General features: G+C 38.5%; 1 protein-coding gene across 3 annotated transcripts in view; it reads right to left on the bottom strand.

Moving 5' to 3' along the window:
* The window catches only part of olfm2a (olfactomedin 2a), a 236,671-nt gene that overhangs the window by 3,529 nt on the left and 209,791 nt on the right, over positions 1-23,351 (bottom strand). For all 3 annotated transcript variants that reach the window (XM_057817974.1, XM_057817973.1, XM_057817975.1), the window contains one exon: positions 20,280-20,386. In XM_057817974.1, the coding sequence (XP_057673957.1) occupies positions 20,280-20,386 (107 nt within the window). The remainder of the gene's footprint in view (positions 1-20,279; positions 20,387-23,351) is intronic.

The raw sequence follows: 23,351 nt of genomic DNA, 5'->3' as shown, positions 1-23,351 counted from the left end.
TACAGTAGATATATTTTAATTTAATTTAGAAGTGTTTTTACTTTTTTATAGCAATTATTTTTGTTCTTGCCCTAATCTTGAACAACCTGAGCTGTGGCTGTGAGTAGTCTATAAGTTCTATTGATTTAAATTTTATTTAAAATGTTTTTTTTTTTTGTTTATTTATTTTAACATTATATTCATGTTCCAATTTGCAAATATGTTCTGAAAAAAATAAAAATCCTGAAGAAAAGTTTTTTTTATTTTTTTAACACATACATCTCAAAATAACACATTTTGGAGCTATAATTGCAATACCGTGATACCGTGAAACCGTGGTATTTTTTCCTCAAGGTTATCGTACCGTCAAAATCTCATATCGGCACATGCCTTATTGGACATGCGTATATTTCGTTTTTTTCCAAAAAAAACGTATCAGTGCTCTTGTCAAGATGACCACAGTAAAGCCAATTTAACTGTACTCCAGCGTCCGACTTCTTTTTCAAGCTTGATTTGTTTACTATCTGTCAATTTGTGTACCCACACACACAGAGGATATGAGGACAGAATACATGCCTTGCACTTGATCCAAAAAGCTGAGGTTTGCGCTATTTTTATTTCAACAATAAATATAGTGGTGCAATATAAGCACTTTTTCCACAACTTCAGTTCCAGAACTTCAGTTCTTATCTTTCACAGAATGTTTAGTTTGAAAACCTTGAAGTTGTTACATTTATCATTATTAAAGTATTCAGTGGTGCATCACAATACAATTAGCCATAATATGTTAAGTCCACTAACTTATACTGTATAATGGTATCAGTTTGATATCTGTATCGGATTAGAGTTGGACAATATCGGGATATCGGTTAAAAAGTCATTATCGGACAACTCTCGTGTCCAATCATGTGACTTCAATCATTCTTTGGCTCTGAATTAAACTTTGTCACTAGTAGACGTCCGAGCCAATGGATTGGATGTCTAGCGCCATCAATGGCAGCAATTGAGTTAACATAAATGGCATGCGACCAGTCCAGCATGAATATGGCTTCAGACAGTGTGCAACCAGTTTACATGTGACACAATAAGGCAGGGTAAGAGAAAGGTATTTGTGGAACACAATTCACCAATTCAAAGTGCTTAAAAATCATCAAAACAATTTAAAAAAACATAAATAAACGTATAAATAAAAGTCACATTAAATCAATAACACAGTTAAAAATGAAACAATTAAAACATGTTCTTGTTCTACAACTCTACAATTTGCTCTGGAGGTGAGGAGCATAAAAACTAAATGTCGCCTCACCCTGCTTGGCTCTCTAAGAACACACAACAAACCGGTTCCAAACGACCTAAGGACAAACCCTACAGAAAATGGGTTGATGAAAGAATTCTGACCGACTTCGCATTGACATAGGGAGCAGAATTGTATCAAGTTTTGAAAGGGGATCTTAGCTTATTCCCCTTACAAAAGCTCCTGGGAATCATCTAGAAGGCTGAGGATGTTTACTGCTCCATCATTTCGCCTTCCCACAATCCAACTCCGGCACTTGGCTCCTCCCGCTGCCTCCCACTGGCACACTTATCGCTTGCAAAGTGCCTACTGTTGCACCTTGGGAGGCACGAGAGCAGGGGGGAAAAGGAGCTATCTTAGCGAAGCCCTCCTCACTGTGTTAAGCACAAAATAAACATCTATGCGGAGTGAGTACTGTTTAATTAAATCAATTTAAAAAATGAACTTTGTTTCAACTGAAACATAAGGATGAGACTGTGAGCGCAGCCTGCGCCGCTGAGAGCGCTTCAGGACGACAATACAGTTGCTAAATAGATCGATTTTCTCTAAGTGTGGACGGGGGAGGGCAGAAGTGGCTGGCTGCAAAGTGCGGCGACATCGTCTGTCTCGCAAGTCGACGCAAATCGAGAGCGTGAGAACACACGGTCAGCAGAGGACGCGTTTCGCTTAAATTCTAGAACCTTCAGTCTAGGACAAGTGAACTGGACACAAGAAGTCACTCAAAGTCGTGAAAAGGATTAGCGTGCCTTGGGGTAGAAGAAATCTTGCACACAATAACAGATGAGACCATAGAAGATAAGAATGAATGACTGGATGGACGCACGCATGGATGAACACGCGAGTCTATCTTGATTTTATTTAAAGACTGTACTTTCATGTTGAATGTTGTTTGTATGTATGTATGTCAAGGGCGTAGGTTTCGTCTCAATATTGGTAGGGAGGATATAACAGCATAACCTGCATGTACACTTTTTGCTGGGGACCGGACATTGTTAGGACCAAACAGATCATTGAACAGGGGTCACGGCCACATTTTTCACGAATATGAACCGAATTAATTGATAGGTTAAAGAGCATACGACACCAGAAAAAAAGTCTTAAATGGCATTATTATGTGAATTAGAATCATATTTTGAGACGATTCGACCATATACAACAATTTAGCAAAGCGCAGATGACGAGAAATTAGTCTTTTAATCTGCCGGTTAGCCACGCCTACAATTATAGGGCTTTAGCGTCCCCAACAGGTGGATGACGTCAGCGGTAGACTAGGCTCATCGGTTTTACTATTCAGCCCATTGAGGGAGAATTGTTCAGAACGAGGAAAACGAGACGAAGAGAGCTGCAAAATGTCATTGTTTCAGTCTCTCTACTCCCAATATTTTTACAGGATATTCTTTTTATCCAAGTATTTTCCCCAATAGCTATATAAATGGCTTGAGAAGGACCAGTCAGCCCGTCGAGGGGGAACTATTCACAATGAGGAAAACGCGACGAAGAGAGCGTCAAAATGTCATTGTTTCTGTCTCTTTACTTCAATATTTTTACAGGATATTCTTTTTATCCAAGTATTTTTCCCCAATAGCTATATAAATGGCTTGAAAAGGACCAGTCAGCCCGTCGAGGGGGAACTATTCACAATGAGGAAAACGTGACGAAGAGAGCGGCAAAATGTCATTGTTTCTGTCTCTTTACTTCAATATTTTTACAGGATATTCTTTTTACCCAAGTACTTTCCCCAATTGCTAAATAAATGGCATGGTCATGACAAATAACTTGTGCTAAATGGAATATAAAATAATAAAAATCCATTTATTCAAGACGACATGGCAAAATTACTCCATAATGGTCAAAACAGTCGACTTTACCTTTACTGTCACACCTGCCGAACGATATTTTATGACACCTAAATCGGACATATGTCATTTCCCTTCCCTGGCTTCGGAGAATGTAAACAGACCAGAAGGAGTGACAGCTAGCCGACATGCTAACCCGAACCGAGGGATGTTTCAAAGTCTTCGAAGTGGAAAATCACACATAACTAGCCTGGATTATTTGACATGACGACCCGGTTGTCGAGTTTCTTTGCGGATCGGCAAACCGCCCGGCGGAGAGCAATTTACAGTTCGTTCCCTGGAGGAGGGTGGCTGGAATTGTTGTGTAGCTAACGTGCTAACAGCTAACTGCTAATGAGCGTGAGGATAGCTTTTTACATGCCTATCAATGATCAAACGTAAGTAGTCCTTTATTTAAAGGAATTTTATAGTGTTTACTTTGTAATCACTGTATTCGTATTTGACATAATACAAAACAAGATGTTTACTCACTTCCTTGTAAGTCCAATGGTCCCACAGTAAATATCCACGGTGAATGGGAACCTTTTGAAACTCCAAAAAGGCGCATACGCCTCTCCCGCATACAGAATGATTTTTCTGCAGCCGTTTGGCTGGCGTGATGCAAAAAATAAAAGTATTAATCCGCAAAATCAGCTGAATCCTTCGTCCTCATACACAACAGTACACTGTAGCGTGAAGAGGACGTCTTCTACCGTACACGTCACAGCGCCCTCCTCCTCAATGCGAGACCGAAGCCGGAAGTCACTCATTTTCCTGGCGCGGGATTCAAAAAACTAAATAAATATAGCGATCGCTTCCACACACATCCAAGCGGTCCATATCATTCAGGAGCATAAAATACCGCGTGTATTATGAAATAAACATGCTTTTTCGTGTCACAAGCACTTTAAATGATCAATGCAAAATAAATCTGCATTAACTTATACTAACTTTCATGTGTATTTGTTGAGGTGATACAATGTTCGATTCATACCTTTGTTTTCAAATTTACTAAAAAAAAAAAAAAAAAACATTTTTAAGTGCAAGTCCCTAATTAATCTTGAAGTGATGAACCTTGACTGAGAGATTCATTCATTGGTTGCCACTGACGCCGCGTTCATTCATTTATCCCTCGTAGTCAAAATGGATTGGATGTCTTACGCCGTCAGTGGCATTGAAACATGAGCATTCACAGCTAGTCCTTCCTGTTTAAATGAATTGGCCATACAGGTAGTACCCAGGTTATGGATGAGTTTCTACACTTGCGACGTTAGACGAATTTCCGCCTAAATTGGAAGTAACCCTTTATGTACCACTAAATACTGCCCGAGTCTCAAAACAACTATCCCCAAAGAGACTCCGGCGTCATAAAGCCGAAATCAGGTAAGTCGTGTATGTGGTAACCCGGGGACTTCCTGTATATTGTTCTCAACGACAGGCAATGAGTTAAATCCGTTTTCAGACATAATACACTAAAACATTACTTGGTAATGTGACCTGAAATCTACTCAGATAGTGTGTTTCAGACAGATGAAAATGTACCGCTACTTTACGGGCTCTCCTGCGTTGAGATTAGAGGCATGTGAAGCTGTATTTATTGATCTTGCCAGCTTTCACATGCGGCGTGTGCATGACGTCATGCATGTTTACTGAAGAATTAAAATAATTTACTGTACCGATCTGACCTATTAATCTGTGTAATTTAATTTTTTTTCTAAATCCCTCCCCGTCTGTGCTGGCGTGCCCCAGGGCTCTGTCCTGGGAACGCTCCTCTTCATCATTTACATTCTCCCCCTCGGTTCCATCTTCAGTTAAATACAACATTCACTTCCAATGCTACGCGGATGACACCAAGCTCTATACCTCCTCAAAACCAACCGCCTCCCTTCCACCCTGCTCTCTCACCCTCTGCCTACAAGACATTAATTCAAGGTTGACCTCTAACGTCCTTCTGCCCAATAGCTCCAAAACTGAAATCCTTCTTGCAGGCATCTCTGCCATTCTCACTAACGACAATAATTTCTCCATTTCCATCAATAATGTACCCATCACTCCTTCCACTCAGGTTAAGAGTCTGGGTGTCATCCTCGACAACACACTCTCCTTCCGCTCCCACCTTGACAACATAAACCAGGTCAGCCTACTTCCACCTCCGTAACATCTCTCATTTCTTTCCTTCGCTCACACCCCACACGGCCACCACTCTCGTCTGCAGTCTAGTCACCTCCCGGATTGACTATTGTAATTCATTCCTCTACAGTCTCCCAAATAAATCCCTCCAGAAACTGCAGCTCCTCCTAAACTCAGCAGCACGCCTCATTACTCGAACGCCCACCACACACCACATCACCCCCATCCTCTGTCAACTCCACTGGCTCCTAATTAAACAAAGAATTATGTACAAGATTCTCATCATCACCTTCAAAGCACTTCACCGCCTGGCCCAATCTTATATGTCCAACCTCCTCTGTATGAACACTCCCCCCCATCGTTCACTTTCCGTTCACGTTCACATTCCTCTGCTTTCTTCCATCTTTCTGTCTCTCGTGCTCGTCTCACTAATTTCGGTTCTAAAGCCTTTAGTCAGTCTTCCCCCCCAGCTCTGGAACTCCCTACACCCAGAATTTTGCAACATATTCACCCTCTCACTTTTCAAATCCCGCCTCAAAACTCACCTGTTCAACCTGGCATACCCATCTTAATATTTAACTTTGTTTTATCTCAATGTCCAAAATTTCTATTGCTTTTATTCTACTTTTAAATTTGCATTTGTTAATTCTTAATCTCTATTGTAAAGTGTCCTTGAGGGTTTGAAAGATGCTTTGAAATAAAATATATTATTGGTACCATTAAAAAAAAACAACAAAAAAAAAAAAAAACAAAACCAGACTAAATCACGAAACATCCTCAATCATGTTTATATTTAAACAAAATTATAATAATAATACGAAGAAAATAGTCCTGTGCCGTTCCATTCAAAAGTTAGCACAGGCTACATTTACATGCACAAAATTTCCTTTAACTGATCAGTTTTCAGATTAAATGTATTATCGGATGTACTGCTTTCATGGACATTAAAAATATTGATTCGATTAGGACTCAGTTCATGCATCGTACTTTTGGTCGGCAAAAATTACTTTGACATGCATAGATTTACCTTCTTTTGACCAAATTTACCAGAAATAGTTGTAAAAGATGAATCTGTACTGACGCGCATGTCAACAAAACATCGCTATGTGTATTTCTACATTACAGTGCTGGCCAAAAGTATTGGCACCCCTGAAATTCTGTCAGATAATGCTAAATTAATTATTATTTAATTAATTATTATTATTTAATTTATTTATTAGATTCTCATTAATTAATTAATTATTAATTAATTGTGCTCAAAAAATTAAATCAATATAATTTTACACAAAACTCCAAAAAATGGGCCGGACAAAAATATTGGCAACCTTTGAAAAATCATGTCGTGCTTCTCTAGTTTGTGTAATTAACAGCACCTGTTACTTACCTGTGGCACATAACAGGTGGTGGCAATAATTAAATCACACTTGTAGACAGTTAAAATGGATTAAAGTTGACTCAACCTCTGTCCTATGTTCGTGTGTGTACCACATTGAGCATGGAGAAAAGAAAGAAGACCAAAGAACTGTCTGAGGACTTGAGAAGCAAAATTGTGAGAAGGCATGGGCAATCGCAAGGCTACAAGTCCATCTCCAAAAACCTGATTGTTAGTGTGTCCACGGTGCGCAGTGTCATCAATAACTGTAAAGCCCATGGCACTGTGGCTAAACTCCCTTGATGTGGACAGAAAATAAAAATTGACGAGAGATTTCAACCAAAGACTGTGTGGATGGTGGATAAAGAACCTCGACTAACATCCAAAAAAGTTCATGCTGTCCTGCAGTCCAAGGGTAAAACAGTGTCAACCCATACTATCCGTCGGCGTCTTAATGAAAATGGACTCTATGGCAGGATACCCAGGAAGACCCGACTTCTGACCCAAAGACAGAAAAAGCCAGGCTGGACTTTGCCAAAACTTACCTGAGAAAGCCCAAAAAGTTTTGGAAGAATGTCCAATGGTCAGATGAGAAAAAATTAGAGCTTTTATTACATAGGGGAAACAGACAATGATGCAATCTCTCTGCACTTCTCTTTGCGTTATTTATTTAAACTTTAGGTCAATGGATGAGGCAAAGAAAAGATATTAAAGGAATTAAAATAGCTGGTGGAGGACAAAAACTTGTTTTATATGTTGACGATTTATTATTAACATGAACTCAACCTACACAAACATTACCAATAACGATTAGAGCACTAGAAGAATATGGAACCTTCTCTGGTTATAAAATTAATGTAAATAAAACTCAGATATTAACTCTGAAGTACTATCCACCCCAACATTTTAATGAGGAATATAAATGGGATTGGGATGCAGAAACGGTCAAATATTTAGGTATTATATTACATAAAGATTTCTCACAGATGCATGGCTTAACTATGGACCTCTAAATGCCAAATTAAAAGCAGATCTCCTAAGATGGAATGTGGTGCCATTTCTGGATCTCAATTCTAGAATTGAATCAGTAAGAATGAATGTCCTCTCTCAATTGCTGTATTTATTTCAATGTCTACCATTTTTAATAGCACATAAACAATTTTTGGAATGGGATAAAATGATATCAAGGTTTATTTGGATGGGCAAAAAGCCTAGAGTAAAATACTCCACCATACAACTGAAGAAAGACAGGGGTGTTAGAAACCTGCCTTGTTTACGTGAATAAGTTTTCTGCTGCCCAGTTGAGACCACTTGTTTGTTTGTATGTGCTCCCCGGTTTACACATCAGGGTGGAAAGATCTCGAAATAAAAATATTCCATTGAAAGCTTTGTTTGACGCAAAAATACAGCAGGAAACTGTCTTTGAGCAAAAATTTTCCAGTAAGATGTTTGTAGCAAATTATTAAAATATGCAATTTGGAAAGAGAAACACAAATGTACAGATGGTGCGACTATGACTCAGAATTCACCCCTAATAAGTATGATAGCAGATTCAAATTTTGGATTTCAAAAGGATTAACAGACTATAAATCATTCACCCACGAGGGGGCACTTCAACCATTTGAAGTTTTAAAACAAAAGCATGATTTGGACTCTGATGATTTTTTTTTTAGGTATTTACAGGTCAGGCACTACATAAATCAAAACATTAAAAAAAATGTTGCTGAAGCTTTTTTACAAACATTTATATATCTAACGAAATCACTTCACACAACAAGAATAATGTCTAACTTATATAATGGTGTACTGGTGAGTAAAGGGGGGTGGGGGGGGGGGAGCACACATTATGTTAAAGCCCAAATGTGAAGTAATTTCATAAAATGCAAAATAGGGTCACAATTAAAGTAATCAAACATTGTCCAACAAATTAAGCATGAAAAAATGTATATGTTGTATATTTGACAAAATAATTGCGTTTCCGAAGTTCGAGCATGAAAGGGGACGAACCCGGAAATACAGCCGCCATACAAAGCCCTTCAAACAATGATTCAAACAGCGATATCAGCGATAGATTGAGCGCAAGTGAGGAGATTCAAGTTTTTAAAGAGTTGAAGGAAGAGGAGGAGGTTGGAATTTTATGTTGGACTGTACATGTATTAGCCAGATGCTAATCAGGATGCAGACAACGTGCCCAGACTACCTGACATGGAATGGAGACAAGACCCACCGAGATTACAAAATTGGTAAGATAGAGGCTGTTATTATTTTTATTATTTGAAGCATATCAGGTAAATAAACCGCCTACTATTGCCTGGGATAAAAGAAAATTTTTGACGAATCCCCGATCATGTTGTGGAATGAACATTGGAAGCTAATAACGTTAGCTTTTATTTACCTGACATGTTTCGGCGAACACTTCCGCCTTCGGACCCTGTGACGAAGGCGGAAGTGTTCGCCGAAACATGTCAGGTAAATAAACCACTACTATTGCCTGGGATAAACGAAAAGTTTTGACTAATCCCCGATAATGTTGTTGAATGAACAGTAGAGGCTAGCGACGTTAGCTTTTACTTACCTGATATGTTTCGGCGAACACTTCCGCATTCGGACCCTCAGACAAAGGCGGAAGTGTTCGCCGAAACATGCCAGGTAAATAAACCACCTACTATTGCCTGGGATAAAAGAAAAGTTTTGACGAATTTATAAGTGTAGGCAAAATGAACTCAATGCAACTATGATCGGGGATTGCCACGAGTTAGCTTCTACTGTTCATTCCACAACACGATTGGGGTTTTGCCTAGAGTTACCTTCCGGCTAACGTCGCTACCTTATACTCTTCATTCCACAACAATTGACAGCTCGGCTTTGACAAGTCATCAGTCATCTATCCAAAAATCACTCTTACTTTTTTGCAAATCCTTGATCATAAGCAGACCGGTGTTCAGATATTCCTTACTACGCGGCGAAACGTCCTACACAATGCTCAGCGCGCTTGCGCAAGCATCTGCACGCATGCGCACATCGGTTAGAAGCGGCGAGTACTCACTATTTTTGTTTTTATTAATTTTTTTAGAACCTTTTCATTGCCTCAAAAATACTTTTTGCATGTATTACCCTCTCATACATTTAACCATTGTGTTTTTTTGTGTTAGCTTTGAAGCAGTTGACCACATTAGTCACGTAGCGTATTTAAACCGTCCTTATTTGATATAACTACACTTAAGTATTTTCTTAAGGCATTTTTTAGTATGTTCTGCCTGTATGCATCTAAACAAAACAAGTTGAGAGCGCACGGTTGTACTTTGGGTGTCAAATTCGACTAGAACGTTCCGCCGATGTAGGAGATTTTGGCAGAACACTGGTTGAGGAAGCAGGCATCTTCGAAGTGTTTGTAGCAGAGAACACTACTCGATGATGACGTGAAATTTATTCGCTTCGTGCGAACGAAATGTCCATTTACGTGCCCATCTATCCTTTGGTCACTCATACAACTTTTCTTTAAATTGAAAACAATACATTGCCACACACTGCCGTGGCATCTTACCGAGAAGCAATGCAACAATACTGTTCTATGGCGGACTTCCCTCGCAGTTCTCTGTGTGACGTCATTTCCAAAGATTCCCGAAGATTGTCAAAGAAAAGCATTTTCGTTGTCAAGGGCGTTGCTATGGGTTAAACAAAGAATCTGGAAGGGTTGCGTTACAAAAAAACCCCCGAAAATATGCTTATAATTGTTTAGCCATTTATATTATTCAAAAACATGGTTGGCCAACCTTACTTCACATTTGGTCTTTAAGGAGAAATGGGAAAAAGAAGGGAGTATTATTATTACAGAAGAAGAATGGACTGATAAATGTAATACACAATGGATTACGACGAGGTCAAGCAACTGGCGTGAATTTTGAAAGAACACAATGAGGTTTTTTGTTACACCGGTCCAGAAAAAACGTCAAGGGATGGGAGATGGATGCTGGAGATGCAGCAGTAGTAGAGCAAACCATTTCCATATATTCTGGGAATGTGCGGTTATTCAAAGATATTGGTTGGACATTCATTATCACCTCCAAAAGATTTTAAATTTTGATATCCCCATGTCCTTTGCTACATGTACTTATGTAAAATAAATGTGCAACAAATTAGCAGTAATGAAAAGAAACTCATCCATATTTTATTAGCTTCAAGCAAAAAAGCATTCACAAGAAAGTGGGTAAAACCTGAAAGACCAACAACAGACGACTGGATTGACGTCGTTAGAGAGATTTTTATTATGGAGAGGATCTCCTACGCAATAAATCTACAACTGGACATGTTTTATGTGATGTGGACAAAATGGACAGGATAGGTTAAGCCTGTACAAAGTGATTTTGATTAATATATGCTCATACATAATGTTTTTTTGCATGTGAAAGGTATAGTGATGTAATAGGTTCCCTACTCCTCGTTTTAGGGTTATATTTTTTGATTTTTTTTTTTTTCATTTTGTTTGTAAAAAGGAAAAGCAACAGAAATCTGCTAAATCTCTTCGTATTGTACGTTGAAAGAACAATATGGTTTTCAATAAAAAACAGGCCATTTAAAAAAAAAAAAAGCTTTTTGGGAAAAGGCATCAACATAAGAGTTAATAGGGAAAAAAACAAGGCCTTCAAAGAAAAGAACACGGTCCCCACAGTCAAACATGACAGCGGTTCCCTGATGTTATGGGGTTGCTTTGTTGCCTCTGGCACTGGACTGCTTGACCGTGTGCATGGCATTATGAAGTCTGAAGACTACCAACAAGTTTTGGCGCATAATGTAGGGCCCAGTGTGAAAAAGCTGGGTCTCCCTCAGAGGTCATGAGGAGCACAATGACCCAAAACACACTTCATAAGCACTAGAAAATGGTTTGAGAAAAAGCACTGGAGACTTCTAAAGTGGCCAGCAATGAGTCCAGACCTGAATCCCATAGAACACCTGTGGAGAGATCTAAAAATGGCAGTTTGAAGAATGGTCTAAAATTCCAGCAGAGCATTGTAAGAAACTCACTGATGGATACCAGAAGTGGTTGTCGCAGTTATTTTGTCTAAAGGTTGTGCTACAAAGTTTTAGGCTGACGGTGCCTTTTGTCTGGCCCATTTTTGGAGTTTTGTGTAAAACATTCACACACCAATGGTGCTGCTGCCATGCAAGGCGCTGCCAAACCATTGGGGGCAAGTTAGGGTTCAGTGTCCGTGGGCAGTCATAGCCGGGAATCGAACCTCAGACTACCAACTGCACCACGGCCGCCCGATGAAAATGAATGATGAAAATGAAATGAAATGAAAATGATAATTTCATCTTTTTTCATTTTCTTTTGTGTTTTGTCATTGCAAGCAAAATAAATGAAGATATTACTTCATATGCATTTGTTATTGCAGTCATTTTCTGTGAGAAATTGAGCATTATCTGACAGAATTGCAGGGGTGCCAATACTTTTGGCCAGCACATTGTTTCGTGTATTGTTCCCATCGTTCTTTTACATCTTTTTATATCCCCAGCAATGTGTTCATCTCGCATACAGACCAATTGAGTTTTTTGCCCACCCTGTCTTCCACTCGATCTCCTTCTACTATAGCTTCCGGGAATGACAATAAATACACTGACGTCACAGACATGCCCGGTAAAGTTTGTTTTCATTTGTGCCGATCAGATTATGAATCCAGATAAACCACCCCTCTCGTCCGGAATAGATCCTTGATCCAAATGGCCTGGAACAGGATAGAACAGCGGTCGGCAAACCAAAATGTTGAAAGAGCCATATTGGAGCAAAAAAACAAAACAAATGACAAATATGTCTGGAGCCGTAAAAAATGAAAGCCTTATAATGAAGCAACACATTCTGTATGTATCTATCTCGAAATATTAGCCAAATATTGAAATGACAAAGTTGGCTATAAATACATAATGAGCCTTCATGATTACCGTATTTTCCGCACTATAGGTCACACCTGACAGCCTTCAATTTTCAAAAAATATAATAATATAATTATATAATTATTTATTTATGATATAATATAATATAATTATAATCTGATGTTCCTTATATATGGATTACTATTAGTTCATCATGGCATGACATTTCTTTTAGCTGAGCTCCACCTTGTGGATGCATGACTCAATGCCATCCACTACTATTACTAGTATGACTACTACTACTGAGCCTTATAATGCAGTGCGCCCTATACATGAAAACGGTTTTAAAATACGTAGGTAATTCATTGAAGGTGCGCCTTATACTCTGATGCTCCTTATAGTGCAGAAAATATGGTAAATGTGTAGTTTCCCCGCAGTGCACCCTAGAGAGAATTATGCACCACGTGACTACACTGTTGTACGATGCAGTTTTTCCATTACAGTATTAATGAATTAGAAGAATGTTTGTGTCATGTTTCTCCTCCTACAGAAACCATATTAAAACTAAAAATATATGCTTCCCTGCCCCATCTTTTTCCATTTTTAAACATTTTTGAAAAATCTCCAGGGAGCCACTAGGACAGTGCGATGCGGCTCTAGAGCTGCGGGTTGCTGACCCGGGGTTAGAATATTCCGAATGGGGTATGTACTGTACATAAAGCATTTTTATTCCGATTAGACTTTTAATCTGAATAAAAGCGTCCATGAAAATGTCAGACTAACAGTTGCTGGATGTAAGTTGTTATTTTGTTGGTTTATAAGTTATGTGTGTACTGCTTGTCAAATGTTGTTATTTCCTCTTACAGTCAAGAAAGATGCACCAACCTCTGCGCTCTGTAGCGGTACATTACTTGCTACATTACACATAGCGTGAGCTAGTAATGTACAGGACTTGTGACTAGGCTGTGAGCCGGTAAAGTTCCGGCTCATGTCGATGTCAGCTGAGCCGGCAAATTGCGTTTTCCGCAATTTATGTCTGAAAGGGGCTACAGACAAACAGCCAGTCACACTTACATTAAAGCCTATCCTCCATCCTGCCATGTTTTGATGATCTTACCAAGTTTGGAGGACAAACAACAAAAGGATCAGCACGTAAGGGGTCTAAACTTGACAACTTCATGATATGTCAGGGTGTCAAAGATAAAAAAAAAAAATAAAAAAAAAATAAAAAGAAACCAGCAGGGATTCAAGGGAGAACTTTTATCACAGTATACTTTGAGATAAAGTGAACCAGAACCAACCTCGTAAAGTGAAAAACCGCAAAGTAGTGTCACCCCCTCATTTTTAAGATTTTTTTGTGTATGTACATAATTAGTGATGCACGATAATGCATTTTTCAGCCGATACCGATAACCGATAATTTCCTCCTCGTTCCAACCGATAACCGATAATGTCAAGCCGATAATTTTATTAAAGATTTATGTAAAATTTTAAAGTATACACAAGAGAAAATATTGCTGTGCAAAAATAATATTGCTCTTTTTTTTTCAACATCAAATGTGAACAAGTAGTAGTAGTAGTAGTAAATTCCAACATCTAAATAAAGACAGATTGTCTGACATTGTGTAATGGTAAACTTTTGGCAACAATTACTTACAGAGTAAATACATAAGTTGCACAAAAATGGCTTTAAAAGTATGCCATTCCTAAAGTATAACATTACTACACAGCAAAAACACAGCTCCTTAAGACTAGTTAAAGTCCCTTGTTTTCAGTGTAAATCTATTGGAAATAAGTTAAATTAACTGCCAGCACTTCAAGTATATTTCACTCAGATTTCTTGAAGAAAAATGGCCAGCTGAAAATAAGATTAACAGCCTTATTTTAAGCAATAAATTATATACATAATCCTAAAAAAAAAAAAAAAAAAACTTGTCAGAAATGTTCTTTATTCAAGAACATGTATGGTTCAAAACATTATTTGAAAGCAATTTTTTCTTGATTTAGGTGAAAATGACCTTAATTTTTTTAGATGTTTGGGCTTAATAAGAACAAATTGCAATATTTAGTTCAAGTAAGTGGAATAATCTGGCGCATTCAACTAGTCTTCAACACTCAAACAAGATGGGGAAAATTATTTGACTAGATTTAAGAAGAATGATCTGATTAAGACGTCATAAATTTAAAGCGTACTGAATGCATTACTGACTGGATGACTTCTTTGTGTCGTTTGGTGCATGTTACAATTATCAACTAACCACTGTGCCGTCATGATAAACATGGTTTGTTGAAATCACCTGTGTAAATGTCCGTGGTAAAACTGATGTGATCGGCATGTCTTTCACGAAGAATCGTGGTCGTATAAACTGCATTATTTTTTCATCCAGGGATTTGGCTATCGGGTCATTTCGGGAATTTCCTCCCGCCTGTGCCCTTCAGTCCGCCCGGCTGCCAAATTAGCACCCGCGCCAGGCCTCTGTCTTGAACTGGAGTGGCGGCTGCAGCTAAGTTCGTACCGGATATCCGCCCGCCCCGGCCGGCTCGCTGCGGCGCATTCGGTGCATGGCTCTGCTCTCATCCTCTACCCGCCTAGGGCGAGGCGGCGGCGGCCTGCCGGACCGGCGGGCTCCGTCGGAAGACAGCTACTTGTCAACTATCGATCTCGTGAGGTGTTTAGCCATAGATGGGAGTTTACCACTCGCTTTGGGCTGCATTCCCAAACACCCCGACTCCGGGGGGACCGCAGCGTCTCTGTGTCGTCACAAGCCCCGCAGCTTCCTTTATAGTTTATTTGTTAACAATAGCTTTAGCATTCGTGCTAGCAGCAGCCTCATATTCGTTCCAAAAATCATTGTGATGCAGTTTTAAATGGCTGCTGGGTTAGTGCTAGTGGTGTTCAATGAGGACGCTTTCTTTAGGCCTTGAGGAACTGTTTTGTAGATGGCGAGAGCATCGTTTATTTCATTTCACACACGGGAAAAGCAACGCACGCTAGTGAGAGCGCCTCAACAGTGTCAACACTGATGTGTAACACCGCCTCCTCTATGACGCCGTACTCCTAAACCCCTCCTCCCACAGGGGCTTCAGAGAGGGGAGGGGTTGAGCAGGCGGCAGTGAAGAAGTGGAGAAAACTGCTTGGTTGCGCACATTTGGAGGCTAAATCAAGTATATCATTATCGGATTGCATTATCGGTTGATTTTTTTATTATCTGTATTATCTGTGTGACGTCATAATTGCCATTATCGGCCGATAATTATCGGTAGCCGATATTATCGGTAGCCGATATTATCGTGTATCTTTATATATAATATCAATAAGCGTTCGTAAAAACATAAAAATGGATATTTTATTGTTACAACATTAACGATTAATTCGAAACATGTATATAATAATGTAAAAAATATACATAAAATAATGTATAAATACTGTATTTTTTGCACTAAGGTGCATTGGAGTATAAGGCGCACCTTCAATGAATGGCCCGTTTTAAAACTGTTTTCATGTATAGGGCGCACCACATTATAAGGTGCAGTAAAACTAGTTGTTGGGATGGACTTATGCATTCACTAGATAAAGCTGAGCTAAAGGGAATTTCATGCCAACATTGACCAATACTGATCCATATACAGTGGGGAGAACAAGTATTTGATACACTGAGAATGGGAAAACCCATTGGCAGTACTTGTTCTCCCCACTGTATATAAGGCGCATCGGATTATAACGCATACTATCAGCTTTTGAGGAATTGAAGGTTTGTAGGTGCGCCGTATAGTGCAGAAAATTCGGTAATATAAATAATATGTTCCGTACATTCATTCTCGCAAGCTTTCTCATGTGATATGTATGTGTGTGTAAGTATATATACATACGTAGATATAAAAACAAGTGTGCATAAATATGTTTTTTTTAACTCTTTTTTTAAAATAATACTTTAAAAAATCTGCGATGCACTGAGGATGTAAAGCTGAGCCGCAGAGTAGAGAGGGATCCCTTCACTGTACTTCTTTTAAGGAAATATAATAACCAGCCAGCAAAATGTTATTTCATTACGCTTCATAGCTTATGGTCTATATTTAGACTTGCCAACTTCTTGAAAAAAAAAAAATAGGGAAACTTCACTGGTAGAGCCAGTCGGCCCAATAACCATCACTCATTAATTATTTTTTTTTTTTGTATGTGAAAAGTATTTTTTCTTAGATTATAACATTATAAAATTTTTATTTAAAACTGAAATAATTAGGTAGCGGTCGACCGATATATCGGGCCGATATACGGACTTTTTTTTTCTCTTAACATCGGCCGTCTGCCGATTAATAACAAAAACAAAAAATTCGGCCGATTAACAGATTAAAAAATGGGCCGATAAAAAAAGGATTTTGATCAGGCATCTGTGTGGGTAGCCGTTGATTAACCTTAGGAACCCAGAAGGACCCCGCAGCAGCTTGAAGGCAGGCTGCTACAGGAAACTTCAGGCTTGCCCGTTTTGTAAATATATAAGATTTTTAAAATTTTTCTTCATTGAGAGAATGTCTCAACGTTTCTTTAGCCTTTTAAAGTGATAACTGAAGGATCCATTCATTCCAAATCTAACTTGCAGCACTAGCGTAGCATTCGCGTCAGCACGATCTTTAGTATGGCTAGCATCTTCTTAAACTCTCATTTGTTTAATTCTCATCGTGACATCCTGGTGGGTTTAAATATTTGAAAATAATGTACTGTTCCTGCTGAGTGTGTATAATTTTAAAAAGAAGTGCTGCGTTCGTTGGTTTGGCAGCTCTGGACCGAATTCATCCTTTACGTCTCAGGTCATCATTTTATATTTGAAGCTGTTGAAGCAATTAAAAAAAAATGCATGGACGTGCTTTAAAAAACAAAAAGTATATCGGCCTCTAATATCAGCTTACAAAATTGGCTTTGGATAGATATATCAACACGGCTGATTTTTCTTTTTTGTATCAGAATCGGCATTGGCATTTCAAAATCCCATATCGGTCAACCGCTATAATTAGGTACATATTTGAGTTATATAAGCACATGGAAAAACAATAATTATTAGCAATGTATTTTTAATACAACATTGACTCAATTAAATCTGTCCTGATAAATGATACATTTAATAATTTAACGATTTAAAGACTTGTAGGCTCTCAAAAGCCACAATCTTTCTCTTTTACTAAAATATGTTATTAGAAACACATAAAATATTGCCATTGATTTAAAAATCCATGATATTTAGTACATGTTTTGACCTACGGAGGGTGCCATATTTTATGGACACTTGCGGTGATGACGTAGATTTTCACTGTCACTCAACGAATACGACTGTGTTACTACAATTCCTTCTATGAGGCGAGACGTCCAACACATGCGCTCATGTGCTCATCAGTTAAAAGTGGCGAGTACTTACTATTTGTGTTTTTATTGAGTCTTTTATTACCTTTTCATTGCCTCAAAATACTTTTTGCTTGTGTTTCGTTCTCATACTTTTAAACAGAGTTTTGTTGTGGTAGCTTTAGAGCAGATTGTTGATCTGTTGACCACATTAGTCACGTGGCATATTTAAATCTCCCTTATTTGATATTACTATGTTTAAGTATTTTCTTTAGTATGTTCTGTCCGTATGCATCTAACGAAAACAAGCTTGAAGCGCACAGTTGTACTTTGGGGGTCAAATTTGTCTATTGTAGACGTTTCGCCGGTGTAGCACATTTTGGCAGAACATCGTATTTTTTTCTACTCTCGTCACATCTCATCCAGTCTTCCCTGTTCATTTTGCTTTTGCTGCTCGTTTTGTGAAATATCGACAGTGCTGTCATGCTCATTAATGTTCCCTCGGGTTCAAATTGAAGGAGTTGAACATATGACATGTTTATGTCGCTAGAGTCATACTCTGGAAGCCTGGCAGTGTTCCCATGTGTCGTCACCGCCTTGCGACGTCAACAACAATGGCGATCTACTAGTTAAACTAGTTTTACAAATTGTTTAAAAATGAAAACAAGATTCATCAACATTCAACATCAAATTATTTTAATTTATTATACTGTTATCTTTTTAAGAACTACAAGTCTTTCAGTCCATGGATCCCTTCAAACATCACACTACTATTAGTTCGTTCTGAAAATAAGACTATTTTTGAGTTTGATAATATGAAGGGACAAAGCGTGTCCCTTGAAAGCTCAATAAGGGGCTACTTTTGTTTCTGAATAGTGGACGGAGGTGGGTAGAGAAGCCAAAAATTCTACTCAAGCAAGAGTAGTGTTAATTCAATATCACTCAAGTAAAAGTAGTCGTCCAAAAAATGTACTCAAGTACAAGTAAAAAGTATTTCGTGAAAAGAATACTCAAGTAATGAGTAACATTGTGGGTAACTGCTTATATTTTTGTTGGATTTTTTTTTTTTTTTTAAACAATGGTATTTTTTATGATTGATCTATATGGACTATTGTTAAGATGATACTGTACAATAAACCATTACATAACCACATTAAGCCAAAGAAATAATTTTTAAAAAAGAAATCATTGAATTCTGGCGAAAGAAAAAAAAATACAAAATGAAGCATTATTCATCAATAGAGCATGACTGCCCTCTGGTGGAAAAAATAGTGCCGAGTGTGAAAAGTGAAGATTCACTTCATAATTGATATTTTAAAATTAAAGGAACATATCTCCGGTTTTCCGTGGTGAATCGATGCCAAATAAAAACTGGGAGAAAGGTTAAAATCCGTGCTTTCGAGTCATGCTGAGGGCAGCGCTCTAATTTTTTACGGTGCTTTAAAGACGCCACATGATTGAACAGGCTGGCGTGAAGATAGAAAGGCAAGCTTGAGTCTGATTGGTATAATAGAGTCATGCGATTATTGTTGCGACGTCTGATTGGTAAAATCGGTAGAGCTACCCCGGAAATACACTAGGCACGTCTCTACTCTTGGCATCACTGGCAAAAAAGTAGATCTAATATGTAGAATAAAGAAATAAAATGTAACGACTCTTGTGTAGCCTAAAGTAGCAGAGTAAGAGTAGCGTTTTTTATTCACAAATTTACTCAAGTAAAAGTAAAAAGTATAGCTTAGTAAAACTACTCTTAGAAGTACATTTTTCTCAAAAAGTTATTCAAGTAAATGTAACGCAATACATGTAACGCGTTACTACTCACCTCTGACAGCGGACGATACCGTTTTTCAAGGGATGGTTAGCAACCCCCATATTAGCAATTTAGTCCATGAATTGAGCATGTTCTCAGAATGCCTGAGGAGTTCCAGCTGAATTCCCATGAGCACAGGATCCTCAAATGCATTTTTGCTCTTTATGAATATGAAATTCAAGCCTCCATCAACCATTAACTGACTGAATGACCACTTTCTATGTCACGCGTGTCCCGGGGCACGCGCGCTAATTACCTTAGCCATTTGGAAAACTCTAGTCCAAACAACTCATTTATTCCTCCATTGATGATGATGAAGTGATTTATTAGCACGAGCCGCAGAGACGAAGAAGCGAAGGGAGGAGGTAAATGGATCCATTAGCGATCATTGGGTTGCAGAGGAAATATTTCGGATACATTTCCAGCAGAAGTTAAGGTCAAACTTGAGCACTTTTCTCATGTAGTCCCATTAATTTCCTCACATTCATGTTCAAAAGCTAGATAATGCAAAACTTAAAATCCCCATTCATTTCTACTTTTGAAATTCCTCGTTTTAGTTTAAGGGATCTCCATTTTACACGTTCTCTGTCTTTGCCTTTTGGATTCTCAGTCCACTTCATCCTCTATATTTGCTCACTTCCAGGGATTAGGACACTCACTCGGTTGTCGGAGCTGGGGATCATCGTATCTGTCATCCAGGAGCCGAACCTGGACCCCGACGCGCGGACCGTGATGGGATTACTGACTCCGGTGAGCTTTCCGCAGCCTGCAGGTCAAAATAAAGATAGATGGAGAAAGTTATGAATATTAATAGATGTCCACAGAAAGACATTTAATTCTTTCAGCGCCATTGACGATGACAGATGTCCAGCTCTAGTAGATGTCGACGGAAGCCAGTGTGTTAAGAGCAGAAGTCATTTTGCTTGCAAACGGATATTGGAGAGTGTTATAAAACAAGTACAGTGGTGGCCAAAAGTATTGGCACCCCCTGCAATTCTGTCAGATAATGGTCAATTTCTCCCAGAAAATGATTTTTTAAAAGGGTGCCAATTCTTTTGTCCGGCCAATTTTTTGGAGTTTTGTGTAAAATGATAATGACTAATTTTTTTCCCCATTCTCTTTTGTGTTTTTTCATTGCAAACAAAATAAATTAAGATATTACTACCAAAGCATTTGCAATTTCAATCATTTTCTGGGAGAATTATCTGACGGAATTGCAGGGGTGCCAGTACTTTTGGGCAGCGTTGTCGCTCATAATGATAGCGAATTGTGAAAAATGTTTTTATATTTGGGCGTTGGACTCCATTAAAATAATAATCCAATTAAGTAGTAGACTTTAATCACATAGCAAGGTCCCGATCTGATCACGTGATTGAAAATCGGGCCCGATCGATCCATTTTTCAGAGGATCAGAACTGGGTGAAAAGGATCGTGTTTTTAACGAAAATCAGCGCCACAGCCTCTCACGCTCCCTCCGCTATGCAATGCGGCCAAACTACAAAGTACCAGCTTGCATTTGGCACTTAAAGATAATTGACAGGTTTGTAGCTTTGATCTTGCCAGAGAAGCTTATTAGCTCAATGATCAAAGGCCCAAATGTGTCAATCATCGTTAAACTTGCACAAGTGTGATGTGGCAACTCACTGTGTAAGTGAGAGTCTGTCAAAGTGTTGAGTGGACTCACTTAATGAAACATTTAATAAAGACAAGCGATTTTCTATTATATTCTTGAATTAAAAAAAAAAAAAAAAAAATCACATTATGAAGGCAGCACGGTGGGAAAGGCAAAATATTTGGAACTTTTGTTAAAAACAACAAACAAACAAAAAACATTTTTTCAGTAACAGATCGGGACTCAGTATCAGCAAATTCTGAAAACCAGGTGACTCGGACTGGGATTCGGGTACAAAAATATGTGATCGGGACACACCTACAAACTTTTGTTGTTGTTTTTTATTTGAAAGGAGATTAATCTGCATTCAATTGCATTTCAATAGAGTACAGGAGGAAAACAATTTCTTAAAGATTAAGTGCTTAAGAAATTAATTAGCTGTAATTAATGCCTTAACGTCCCACCCCTAGTTTCATACATGTTCTTACTCTATTTTTACAAATGGGTACCATTAACAGAAAAATCATACTTAAATGGACTAAAAAAGGGCAGTCTTTGCTTATGAGAGACATATTGTAGTTAACTCAGGACACTTTTTAACTTACTGGCTGCCAACAGATGTCTACTCGTGACAAATTCATTTAAATAGTTGTAATTTAGTTTGTAAGATCCACATGATTGGACGCCTATATTCGTCAATTGCACTGAAAGAGACAGTGGTGGATGAAATACTCATTTTTTTTACTCAAGTGAAAATACATATACCGGAGCAAAACCAGTTAAAGTACTGTAGTATGAAAAAGTATCTGAACCTTTTGGAATTTCTCACATTTCTGCATAAAATCATCAAATGTGATCTGATGTTTGTCAAAATCACGCATATGAAAATACAGTGTCTGCTTTAACTCAAATCACCTAAACATTTATAGGTTTTCATAATTTAATGAGGATAGCTTGCAAACAATGGTAGAAGGGAGAAAATAAGTAAGTGAACCCTCTGCTTAAGGAGTCTTAAAGAGCATTTGAAACCAATTTTTACCAAACAATTTAAGTCAGGTGTGGGCTCAATCACTGAAGAGTGGTTTAAAGCTCCCCTGCCCAATACAAAACACACACCTGTAAATTGTCTTGATGAGAAGCATTGTCTGATGTGCATCATGGCTCAGTCAAAAGAGCTGTCTGAAGACCTGTGATCAAGGATTGTTGATTTGTATATAGCTGGGAAAGGATACAAAACCATCTCTAAAAGTCTGGTTGTTCATCAATCGACAGTCAGAGAAGTTGTCTAAAAATGGAGAGAGTTTGGTACTGATGTTTCTCCTACCAGGAGTGGCTGTCCACCAAAGATGACACCAAGATTTCAGCGCAGAATAATTAGAGGTACAAAAGAACCCCAGCATGTCTGCTAAAGACTTAAAGAAATCACTGGCACAGTCCAATATCTCTGTGATCCCATCAACTAGATGTGAAACTATGGCCAAGAATGGTGTTCAAGGGAGGGCTCCTCGGAGAACGCCACTGCTGTCTAAAAAAAAACATTGTTGCTTGTTTAATATTCGCAAAAAGGCACTTGAACACTCCACAAGTTTTGGCAAAATATTTTGTGGACTGATTAATCCAAAGTTGAATTGTTTGGTATTAAAACACAACCTCATGTGTGGAGGAAAAGTTAAACAGCTCACCAACATCAACACCTCAACCCCACCGTGAAGCATGGTGGAGGGAGCATCATGACTTTGGGCTGTTTTTCTGCCTTGACAACTTGCAATCATTAATGAAAGAATTAATTCAAAAGTTTATCAGGATGTTTTGTAGGAAAACTGAGGCCGTCTGTCAGACAGTTGAAGCTAAAAAGAGAATGGAGGCTGCAACAAGACAATGATCCAAAAAAGAGGTAAATGAACTTCAGAATGGTTTCATCATCATCATCACGGCTCTTCTGTTGGGGCTGGTTTCTTGTCCCATTGAGTAGAGCTGACCAGGTGAGCTAGGCCGCTCCAGTACTGGCGGTCTTGTGCCATTCAGATATGGTGTCAAGCCATCGAGTGCGGGGCTTGCCTCGTGGTCGTCTCCAGCCTGCAGCTTTTGGGTCAAACTTCAGGATGGCTCTTTTCAGGTG

This window comes from Corythoichthys intestinalis, chromosome 16 (assembly GCF_030265065.1).
Source record: "Corythoichthys intestinalis isolate RoL2023-P3 chromosome 16, ASM3026506v1, whole genome shotgun sequence".
Taxonomy (NCBI): Eukaryota; Metazoa; Chordata; class Actinopteri; order Syngnathiformes; family Syngnathidae; genus Corythoichthys; species Corythoichthys intestinalis.
The sequence above is the reverse complement of the archived record's forward strand: the minus strand, read 5'-3'. Positions and strand labels throughout refer to the sequence as shown.